Raw genomic sequence first — 11,807 nt, 5'->3', positions numbered from 1 at the left:
TCCCTGCCCGGGCCAGGGGTTGGAACTGGATGAGCTTTAAGGTCCCTTCAACCCAAACCAGTCTGGGATTCTATGATTCTATGGTCGTGGTGGTTCCTTACCTTAGGTGGCATACATAACAACTGCTGCCTGTACCAACTTCCCTGTTCCCAGTGTTCCACAGTCATTGCCTTCATGGGTTTCATAACATCCTGCACCTCTGGTTTTCTTTTCAAGGGGCAGATTTATGAACAGAGATTATTCAGATGTTGCTTGAACAAATGCCTACTAAAGGCATTTTGAGAATTGATTAGGTGTTGGCAAGGTTATATCCCCAAGGAACAAAACAGAGGTGCTTCATAGCAGGACAAGTAGGAATAAAAGAGCTGGTTTCAGCCTCTAAAGTATTTTCAGCACCCTCCTGCCTGTCTGTTCCACCCTTAATCCTCAGGATGCCCCATGGGTGCTGCAGACCTTGGCTTAGAGCTGGGACCGAGCTGCCTGGCCCATTCATTTCAGAGAAAAGCACAAGCCACACTGCTCCAAATTGAGTTGTAAATGCTCTGCCAAGCGTGGAAAAGCCGAGTTAATGCCACAGAGCTGCTCCAGGGCCGTGATTTCTGTCTGATAAGAACCCTCAGCACACTGGGATTAACCCAAAGCGCGACGCTGCTGCAATCCCTCATCCATGGGGATTCAGCAGCAGCATCCCAGCCTTGCAGGGAGCATCCTGCTTTGTGCTCTTGTATTGATTTGGCACGGTGGGAGCAAGATTTAAAGATGCTGAGGCTCCTGCTCACACGAGGAAGGAGCGAAAGGCTTCAGAGGGATCAAAGATTCATTTCAGGCATATCCCTATTAAGAGAGCCAGAGATTTTCTCAGGGCTTGGATCCCATCTGGTAAGTTTCTGGCTGAGCCCTGGTAAGTTTCTGGCTGAGTCCTGGCATCCTCATCTCTCCCATCTCTCTCCACAGGTCCCTTTCTTCGGGAAGCGCCAGCACCACACCTGCCCCTGTTTACCCAACCTCATCTGCTCCAGGTTCCTTGACAGCCGCTACCGCTGCTCCATCAACTTCAAGAACATTGATTTTTAGGGTGATGCTGCTTGTTCTCTATCCGTGAGCTCCCAGCACCCATTTTTTGCCCTCTTCCATGACCATTGGGTGCCCACATAGTGCCAGGCAACCTTAAAAGTGCTTTTCCAAGGTAGAAAGTATTGTTATAAGCTGTATGTTATATGGGGAAACTGAGGCACGGTCAGGCCAAACTGCTGTGACATGTGGCTCTGCCCCAGCCTGGAGTAGATCCTTGCTCCAGCATCCTCTGGATCAAAGGACAGTGTGTGTGGCAAATGTCTGTGGCCCCAAAAATCCTTTTCATAAGGGATTTTCAGTTCCTACTAGATAAATCATTTCTGTAATGATAATTCCTATTGTGGTATTGCCTGATCGTGTCTTATCCATGTGCTTCTTCCCTGGAAGCAGCTCTTCAAGCTGGTGATGAATGATCTAATGTAGCCTGCAATTAAAAGAAGCCACTATTAAGTAGCTGTGGGGAATTAAGGAATGAGTTTTCCCGAAGTTCCAGCAGTGCAATGTGTTTGGCAGAGGCTGAGGCAGGGCTGGCTCGAGCCATGTTGTGCCAGATGTGAGTCTTTGGGATCTTTAGGCCTCAACATCTGCCTGAGCTTCAGACACCATATGAGGTCTGTGAGCTTCTCTGTGTCAGTTGAATTTGAGAAGAGAATGGGGTATTCAAGTTATCTTACTCCTAAGAGTGATCTCAGACACGTGCTTTCAGTTTCCCCCTAAAATACATACTGTGAAAAACTTGTGTGTCACTTGAGCTTCTTATAGCAACCCCGTCAATAATAAATGCAAAGAAATAAATAAGAATAATCAGCATTCACAGTAAAAAGAATCCCTCAAAACAACCTCATTGGTTTCCTTTCAAGCAGTGCTTGAACACAAAACTTCTGGAAAGCCCTTGGGGTTTGGTGCTGGGAGCTGTGGCACCTCTCTGCTCGAGACCCTCCCTGTTTGATGGGTTTGGGTGGATTTTGGTTCTAGAGCAGCAACAGTTTCTATTTCTAAAGAAAGACCGAATTGCTCCCCAAATCATGGCAGTGGCAGACACTGTGTTATTGTCAGGAGTGAAATAGCTGGGATTTGCTGTTTGATGCTGGTTGAGAGCTGCCCTGGACTAGTTTCTCCCTCAGAAATACTGTACGTTTGGTGAAAATAAACCACTGCAATGACCAGGTTGGTTTTATTTAGGTGGGTTTTTACACATCAGATGTTTTGCTTCTTCTTTACAACAGAAGAATCTTGCAGTGGGGATGCTGCAACCGCCCTGGCCTCTTGCTCAGCACTGGGACCATGGTAGAAGGGTTTGGGGGACACCATGGGTTGCCAAATACAAAGGGCTTCCCCACAGCAATATGGGGGGGAAGAAGTCAGGAAAATCATAGAATCATGGACTGATTTGGGTTGGAAGAGAACTTAAAGCTCATCCAGTTCCAACCCCCTGCCATGGGCAGGGACACCTTCCACCAGAGCAGGTTGCTCAAAGCCCCTGTGTCCAACGTGGCCTTGAACACATCCAGAAAAGCACAATATTTTATAACAGTGTTAAAAAATCTATAGTTTCATGGTTTGGGTTTCTTTTATTAAGCTGATTACTTTGTGCCCTCCCATCATGAGGTGTTTACAGCAGCACAGCTACAGCTCTGCTTGTGTGGAGGTGATGTCTCATTTCAGTTTCCACAGTTTAGAACAACCCAGATACACTTAGTTGTTTCTCCATAAAGAAGCTGTATTAAATGCCTCTTTCCCAGTAGTGAACCACTCTGTGCTATGAGATGGGCTGGAAACAACAGCTAATCCTCAGTTATAGTCTTTAATGCTGTGCAAAACCACAACCAAAACGTAGTATATTTATCTGATGATCATTGTCCCTCACAATGGCCAGGATGGTTCCTTCACTAATTTGGTTTCATTGCTTTAATGCAGCAGATTGACAAGGGAATTACCTCCATCCATAGAAAACCCTATTGAAAATGACGTTTGCCTCTTTCCTCCTCTGCAGCTGCTGTGACCACGCTCAGCAGGTGACCAGGAGAGAGATCCGAGAGTCCAATAGTTCCTGCTGCTGCTTCATTTCTCTTGTGCTGAGGGATAAGGGGCTATTTGCATGATTTATTGATAAATGAGGCTCCATCACTGATGGGGCTGAGACTGCTTCCCTGGCAGGGACAGGGATTTGGAGGGAGAGATGCAGTGCTGGGTCACACAGTGCTGGAGGGTGGGAATCCTCATGCCCAAGCACAAGAGGGACCCAAGCCTGGATTTTGGGCAGATGGGGCTTTACCTCAGCTCCATCACTGGAATTTTCTCATTGTTATGGGCAAGAAGAAATGAGCCTGTTGCAGTGGGAACTATAGTTCTCGGGGTGAGCAACACACGGACTAGCCCCTGCCAGGATGGACAAGACACAGCAGAAGCATCCAGGGGTTGTAGCTGTCCTCTCGGTGAGTGGAATGGGAGAGGGAAGCCATGTCCATATTCCAGGCAGGACCAACAGCCCAAATGCTGTTAGGAGGCAGCTCCTACACCCTCCTGGCACGTCTATTCTGCACTGGTGCCAAGAGTTGCTGGCAGATGCCATCCTGCAATGGGCTTCCTCCATGAGAGCATCCCCCATGGCCAAAGCATCCCTTCCCACATCTGCGTTTACACATGCAATAAAGAAACACACCAGCTAAAAGCTTCCAAGCAGGAATTAGAGAGGGGGGAAACACATGCTGGGACTGTCTACATCCAGGGAAGTGTCTATCCTGGAGTGCCATCTCGTGGCTGCGGTGCCGACATTGTGCTCCAGGACACCGGGGAAGCACAGAAATAACTGCCTGGTGGCAAAAGGATGCTCCAGGGCTTGCTTGGAAACAGCAGCTCAAAGGAGGAGGGAGACGCTTCTAGCTGACAAATACTGCACTTGTGACCACAGATTCCAGCGTGCTCCAGGGATAAAAAGCAGCCAGGGCATCATTCTGATAAAGCAAAGAGGGGGTTTTTGGTCTTCTCTTTGGCTTTTTCTATGGCAGTGGGAATTCAGCCCGTGTGCTGGATGACACAACAGATTGGCTCATTAGGGCCTGACTCAAGAATAGCACAGTTACTAAGAGACTTCTATGGATTTCATTGAGCTTTCAGCTTTGGGCCTCTATTTAGGAAGGTGCTAAGCTGCAAATTGTGTGGGATAATGGGTTTTCTGGCAGGTTTTTATCAAGCACCAGCTGAGTGTTGACACTGGGTATTCATAGCCTGGTTTTCCTCCTCTTCACTTTAGGATGAACTAGAAATAAGCTAATGTGGCTGGAGAGGTTTAATGCCTCTGACCCTGTCCTCATAGAAGAAATCAGGGATCCCCCTCAGACCTGCTCTTCTGCAATGGACAGTGTGAGCCAAACTGCTGGGGAAGCCCCTGCAGAGTTTGTCTTCAGCTCACATATCTGGAGATCTGGAGTTCTGGAGATCTGTAATGTCCCATGTCTCAACCCAGCCCCATGATTTCCAGCATGGAGCAGCACAAAGCCAAGGACAAAAAGTGGAGGCCAGATAAACAGTATTTTCTGCATGCCAGACATTGAAGCATCTATTCTTTTATTTGAGAATAAAGTTTACAAGTTAATAAGAATCAGGCCATCCATCCATCCATCCATCCATCCATTCCAGCACCATTCCAGTCCCTGTTTGCTAGGGAAGCAGAAGCAGTAAAGATAAGCCCATAGCTGACCAGGCTGAGCTCTAGAAAGTGTAAAAGAATGAGTAAGTTCAAGCTTTCTAGAGGAAAAGGAGAAAGAACCTGCTGTGAAATAGAACCAGTGACAGAGCTGCTGGAGAGGATTGAGGGACGAATGGAGAGCAGCTGAATATCTCAGGGTGCTGCTCTCCAGCTGTGCCCAGCTGTGCCTCCTCCAGCTGTCCCCGCAGATGATGAGAACTTGAAAACGATGGGAAGGAGATTAAAGAGCTCCCACAGCTCCTCCTCCTGGCCACGATGACAGTCTGGGATTTGCAAGGTGAGGAAGAGGATGGTGGAGGGATGGAGAAAAGCTCATGGAGAGCGAGCGGGTCAAAAGCGGGGTTTGTCTCAGAGGGAAAAACCTCTCCTAAAGGAGTTGTGCTGGTCATGACCCAGATCCATCTCTCTGCGGTGCAAAAGACCTCATTGCAGAAAGACAGCCCACAAAACAACCCAACCCAAACCCCAAATAACAACCCTCCCGGACCAGGATTGCAGGATTTTTGCATGGGGAAAAATCCCAGCAAGGCCAAAGTCCCATTTTCCAACAGAGCAGGAATAAATCCCCAAATACAAACCCCATCTTTCACCACTCCTTTCTGAATGAAATTGCAAACCAGAAATGCTGGCACATTGTGTAACGATCATGTTGAACCTTTAGGAGATGAGACATCGAGTATAACAGATGTGGGATATAAAAGCGGATGTGTAGACACTGCATGAGAAACTGTGATTTTAATGTAGGCAGAAACATCAGCAAAAGCCAAGTGAAACAGTGAAGTTGGAACAAAATGTTTTCAGAAGGAAACCTGCTGGCATTAGAGGGAACGGCAAAATGATCTGGTGCTGGTTTCTCCCATCAGAAGTGCTGAGGGAAATGTGCATGGTGCAGAGAACCAGAAGTGCCTTTTCACAGTGGGAAGCTGAGCCATCGGGATACATCAGCCCTCATTGCTCTGTGCCTCATTTGCAGCAACGTAAGTGACAATCAAAGCCACAAGGGCATTTGCACACCAGCTAACTCGAGTCAAACATTTGTTGCAGGAGAAATCCCCTTCCCTCTCTCAAAGCTCAGTTTTCCATCAGAAATCCATTGGGCCATGGTGACCTGGACCTTCCTTGGTGGCTGTGCCACTGTGACTGGTCACCACTCCTCTTCTCCTAATCCCCTCACCTGGTTGCTTGGTTCCATCCATCACTGCTGTGCCAACACAATTAAGTAGGCAGGAAGACCAAGAAACTTGTCCAGCTACAAATATAACTTGTAATTTATTCTTGTCACCAGCTGATTTTTCAGCCAGAGCATTCCCAAGTCTGGGAATTGGTCAGACCCCCAGATCCTATGTGATGGGTGGGGAGAAACTGTGTTAAATAGACTAAAATAGCAGGGAGCTGGACCCACCTTCTTCCAGCTGTGTGCACTGAGCATTTAATGTCATTTTGCCCTTATTTCTCCTCTGACAAATGGGGGAACTCTCTGTAGATGGGGAGCTCCACTCTGAAGCTATGGACAGAGAAGGTAAATGTCAAGCAGATGAGCATCAAATTAACAAAAACCAGACTGATGGGCAGGGCAGAGAGATAAGAAAGATGGTGTTTATTTGAACAGCCACAGGAAATCAGAGATTGAAAAATGTCTAGAGAAAAAAAAAAAGAAAATAAGCAGCAGCACATTTGGTTTTAAAAAAGAAAGAAATCACAGCATGCAGATGGGTTATACCTTATCCAGCCAATCCCACCACACAGTGCCCAGTCCCATCGTGGCCTCGAGCATCATTTTTTGGCCTTGTCTCGAGGGTAACCCCCATTGGTCTTATTGAGGGACTCCATGCTGCCGTTACCCGTCACCACGCTGGTGAGAATCCGTTCCACCTCCCCGGGCAGGATTTGCTTCTCTTCGTTCTCCGTCTCCCTGTGATAGAAATAGTTGAAGTTCGAGACGATGACAGGGACGGGCAGTGCAATGGTCAGTACCCCTGCAATGGCGCACAGAGTCCCCACGATCTTCCCACCCAAGGTGGTGGGACACATGTCTCCATAGCCAACAGTCGTCATCGTGACCACGGCCCACCAGAAGCCATCAGGGATGCTGGAGAAGTGGGACTGTGGTTCATCCACTTCTGCAAAGTAGACGGCGCTGGAGAAGAGGATGACGCCGATGAAGAGGAAGAAGATGAGCAAGCCCAGCTCCCGCATGCTGGCCTTGAGGGTCTGCCCCAGGATCTGCAGCCCCTTGGAGTGCCGGGACAGCTTGAAGATACGGAAGACCCTGACCAGCCGGATGATCCGCAGGATGGCCAAGGACATGTTCTGCTGCCCATTGAGTTCGCTCTGCTGGATCAGCTCGGTGGTGAGCGTCACAAAGTAGGGAATGATGGACACAATGTCGATGATGTTCATGATGTTCCTAAAGAACTCGGTCTTGCTGGGGCACACGATGAACCGGACAAAGAGCTCGAAGGAGAACCAGATGATGCAGGCAGTCTCTATGACGAAGAAAGGGTCTGTGAAGGTACTGTGAGCCAGCAAGGTGTCCGTCAGATTCTTAGAAAGCTCCTGGGTGGACTTAAACTCCCTTTCCTCCCTGAACTCTGGCAAGGTCTCCATGCAGAAGATGATGATGGAGATGACAATGACCAGGACAGAGACCAAAGCTACACCCCTGGCTGCACTGGAGCTTTCAGGGTACTCAAAGAGCAGCCAAAATTGCCTATGAAAGTCATTAGTTGGTAAGAGGGTCTCAGGGTCCTTGATGAACCCTTCATCCTCCCTGAACTGGTCCATGGCTTCATCACCCAGCTCGTAGAAAGTGATTTCATCAGCAAAGACATCAATGGGGACATTGGCCGGGCGCCGTATTTTCCCACCAGACTGGTAATAGTACAGGATCCCATCAAAACTGGGCCTGTTCCTATCAAAGAAATACTCATTCCTCATGGAGTCGAAGTAACGCATCCTCTTTTCCGGGTCCCCGAGCAAGGTCTCAGGGAACTGGTTGAGGGTCTTGAGCCGCGTCTCAAACCTCAGCCCAGCGATGTTAATGATGACTCGTTGGTCCCCCTCATCCATACCCACCCTCTCCCCCACCAGATGCTCACTGAACTCGGCGGAGAACCTGGAGAAGATGGTCTCATTGTTGGCGTTTTCGCTGTTGATGAGGATCCGCAGGTTAGAGAGGAGGTTGGCGCAGCTGGGGTGGCCTTTCCGCGACTGGCTGGCGGGGCTGAGGTCGTTTGAATAACAGGGATCCTCCACAATCTGATCAGCGTTGTCAAAACTGACTAGTGCCACCTCCATCTCCTTCCAACTGGACACGTCCATCATACACTAATCAGATTAGCAGCATAAATCCCCGGATCGGATGCCGGCAGCTTGCGTCTTTCCCACGCTATGAGGATCTGCAAGTGAACGGACAGGGAGACAGAGCTGAATTGGGCAGATGCCTCACTTGGCTCAGCTAAAAGGAATAAACCAAACCTGGGATCAGAAAACCTTGTGTTTTCTCATGGAAACATTCATTTCATTGACTGCCAAAAGCAAGTTGTTCATCTCTGGATCCTGCAAGCCCTTTTGGCACGGCTTCATCATCATCACGAAACCTCCCAATACCATGTACAACACCCAAGGACAAAAGGTCAGGCAGTAGCAGAGAATGAGGGTGAACCCAGGTGTCCCACCCAGCCTTTCCCCAGCAATCCCAGCCTTGCAAAGCAAGGGGTCATTTCAGACATGTCCAGTTGTGGATCCAGAGCTTCGAGCAGGATTTGGAGGTGTTGAACATGGGAGTTCTGATTACCAGCAGCCCTTGTTGCAGCTGGGAGAGGTATTGGGTCAAACCCCAGGAGGTCCTTGGCATGTTGCAGCTGGGTCAACTGGCCTTCAGAAAGCAATTCCCCAAGTAGGAGCCACAATGGACTTCAGGGAGGGCAGCCCAGGAGGAATGGAGGTCTGGAGGAGAAGGACATATCTACCAGCCTTGCAGAACCCCTTTGATCTGTGTGAAGAGGGGTATGAAGTGAGGTAAGAACCCCTAGTCTTAATCCAGACCTTGGGTGGGCAGAGGATGGGATGGTGTCCTCCAGAGCACTTCTATGCCTTCTGCATGGTAGACCTGATATTCCCAGCCATAGGAAGGAGATGAGGACTAAACACGCACGTCACTTGGAGAGCATCTTTCAGGCCATGAGGTGGATTTTTAACCACACCAGCTCCATCAAGTGCGCAGCAGCAGCAGACACCATGTCCCCAAATACTCCTGAGCACACCTCTCCCCGACATGCTGCTGCTGTTGTACTGAACTTGAAGGCAAAGTCAAAACAGAGCTCAGGGACCAGGCCAAGTTACAGAGCTGGGAAATTACCTTTCCTGCCTCAGGGAGAAGCATGAAGAGAAATTAGATGCTAAGGGGGAATGGTCCTGGGGAGAATTGCCCAAAAATGCACTTTCCAAGTAAATCCAAGCCCCTGATTTATTTCCTTCCCAGCTCTTTTCCCCAGAAATATCTTTTCCAGACATGAGAACCTGCGGAAGGACACCCAGAGCTGCTCTGCATGACTGCTTATCACCAAGGGCACACTGGCTCTCTTCCCCAGACAAGTTCAGAGACAGGGAAGGAAAAAACCCAAATGCCCTGGGCTGCCAAGAATAGCAACACAATTTAGGCCATGTCTGCAAGGAGCAGCAGTGGTGCTGGGGCTGGTCCTGCGGTGAGGATGCTCACCACTGCAGGCTTTGCATTGTACAACCAGGTGGTGGGAAGGGACCTATCCTGTCCATGGGGACCAAGCTGCACCAGGTGCCTGAACCTCCCTATTTAACTGAAGTCAAGTGGGGCTCTGGAGCTTTTCCTTCCCCTTTCCTCCTTGCTGGTGCACTGCTGGTGAGGTTGGGTAGGACAAGCTAGAAACCCAAATCTGCTGCAGAAGTAGGTGATAACATCCTGGCTTGCTACAAATCCTCCCTCTTCTGCCCTCAGCATTACAACCCCAAAAGCAAAACTTCATACAGGAGTCAGGACCCATATCCCAGACAAGGGCTCAACCTTTCTCTTTCCTTAGCAGAGTCATGAAATTCTGGATCTGGGGACAAGTCCCACAGTTCACCATCAGCTACTTAAAGATCACGTTTCTTTGCTTAAAATAAAGCCATGGAGCATGGTTGTTCTTAGGCATCCGTCTCTATAGAGCTGCTTCTGGCTTGTTTTATGACAGTTTTCCTACTTAGGCACATGTAGAGAGGAGTATTTGGGACAACAGGGCAGAAATGAAGCCTGGAGGAAGCTGCAGCAGCATGGTTTTGCCCCCCAAAGGAATCTTCTGCAAAGCTGAGGAGCCCAAATGGCTCCAAGACCAAGTCCTCCAGCCCCAGCAATGTCCTCTCAGGGATGGCCACTGTGCAGCAGCTCTCCATGACGCTGGATTCAGCCTAAGCTTGACTTTTGGTGGCTTTATTGAGAAGTTGTTCTGGGCAGGATGAGATGCAACATCAGACCAATGCCAGGTGCAGAAAGTGCAACACAGCCTTGGTGGGGAGGCAGCAACCAAGAGCTGCAGATAACCCACATTTCAGCCCCCGTGTAGCATCAGGAGGCAGGTAAAGGGATACTGAGGTAAGCAAAGCATTAAAGGAAAAAGGAAAAGCAGCACATATCCCACATATCCAACCCTTATGTTCTTATTTCTGATTAATATAAACCTCCAAAGATGATGTTTAAATCACAAAAAAGCCCATAAAGAAAAATCAGTTTGAATGAGCAGAATGGGAGCGTTTGGTGTTGAGCTGATGGGTGAGGTGACCTGACTCACCACACAACTCATCACTTTCTGTCCTGATGGGACAACCCAGAGGGGCCCATGTGCCCAGGAGCTTCTCTCCACAGTGAGCAACGTTAGAGCAGCTAAAGCTGACCATGATATCACATCCTAAGGCAGCGCCATGAGATGATCTTGGTACTTTAAGTATTAAGTGTGCTTAACTCTTAATGCTGCTCACTGGTCCCGCGGGCAAGAGAAGTCCCCAGCCCTTGCTTGGTAGGAAGAGACTTTTGGTCACAGAAGAAATGGTGATTATCTTGAAATGTGGCTTTGCTCAGAAGCCTCCATGCACGTCAAACTGAGCCCCCCCCAGCACCATCCCTCGTGAGGAAACTGAGGCACAGAGCTACAAGGGGACAACTTGAGTGTCCTGGTCAGGATTGAGAGCGGAAAGTTGTGCTCACCCCCCCTGTTGGGACACAGGAAGGTGCTTTTTAGCTCCGTGTCAAGCTGCACAAGGGATGCAGGGCAATGACTTTCCTTTTCATGCCTTCAAAGCCCCAAACCATACTGAAAACTGCCTGTTCCCATCACCAGAGGTAGGTGCCCCACCTGCCCCCAAACCCTCAGACCACCCTTTCTGTCTCATTTTTACTTCAGACCAATATTAACAGTGCTGCCTGAAGTCACAAAACACCCTCCCAAAGCTTTGCAACACACGCTCCAGGGTCTGGCAGAGGCTTGAACCAGAAAGTTGCCTCGTTTCCTCCTAAATCACCTAACATCTGCTTCTCAGAATCTGATTAACTAATACCCTTCAGCTGAAATCCCTGCCTGGGGAAAATAATGTACAAAACACATCTGAGGTAGAGAGACAGAGAAAGAGAAAGGTCGTTTGGAGGGACTGTTTGTGTTTTGCCCACCGCATCCCAAGTAAACCGGGGCTGTGGTTCCCACCAGCCCCTCTTCACCCATCAAATCCTCAATGTCTGCAGTTCCCTCCTGCTTCCCACCCGTCATCCCTCCAGCCCCACACTCCTGAGGTGGACAACGGCCATTTCCAAGGTTATTCCAGAAAAGGGGAGATGCTGAGCCTTTCTCCCACCCCGTCCCATCCCCATCACCCCTGTACTAGGATGAGAACAGAGATGATCCCTCCCGTAGCCCTCCCACACGATCACCTATGGGGACTTACCCACACAGGGCATGGAAGCACCACCGCTCTCTGCATCTGGGAAGAGAGTTATTAAACACATATAGGGATGTGTAGG

At 49.1% G+C, this 11,807-nt stretch overlaps 2 protein-coding genes across 2 annotated transcripts in view; one reads left to right on the top strand and one right to left on the bottom strand.

Annotated features, from left to right (window-relative positions):
- Nucleotides 1-1,074, top strand: part of PROK1 (prokineticin 1) — a 3,641-nt gene extending 2,567 nt beyond the window's left edge. Inside the window, exon 3 of the mRNA XM_010018030.1 lies at nucleotides 955-1,074. Coding sequence (XP_010016332.1) covers nucleotides 955-1,074 — 120 coding nt within the window. The remainder of the gene's footprint in view (nucleotides 1-954) is intronic.
- A 5,285-nt stretch (nucleotides 1,075-6,359) lies between these two features.
- KCNA10 (potassium voltage-gated channel, shaker-related subfamily, member 10) lies at nucleotides 6,360-8,180 on the bottom strand. The gene has a single exon (XM_010018029.1). It carries the CDS (start codon nucleotides 8,105-8,107, stop codon nucleotides 6,557-6,559), a length of 1,551 nt encoding a protein of 516 aa, XP_010016331.1. The 5' UTR covers nucleotides 8,108-8,180; the 3' UTR covers nucleotides 6,360-6,556.
- Between the last annotated feature and the right edge of the window lie 3,627 nt (nucleotides 8,181-11,807).

Source organism: Nestor notabilis, unplaced genomic scaffold, assembly GCF_000696875.1.
Source record: "Nestor notabilis isolate BGI_N333 unplaced genomic scaffold, ASM69687v1 scaffold307, whole genome shotgun sequence".
In the NCBI taxonomy this organism is placed as follows: Eukaryota; Metazoa; Chordata; class Aves; order Psittaciformes; family Psittacidae; genus Nestor; species Nestor notabilis.
The sequence above is the reverse complement of the archived record's forward strand: the minus strand, read 5'-3'. Positions and strand labels throughout refer to the sequence as shown.

What these genes read in the sequence shown, in the direction of transcription:
- KCNA10 (XM_010018029.1), bottom strand. Translation starts at nt 8,107, where the DNA reads ATGATGGACGTGTCCAGTTGGAAGGAGATGGAGGTGGCACTAGTCAGT.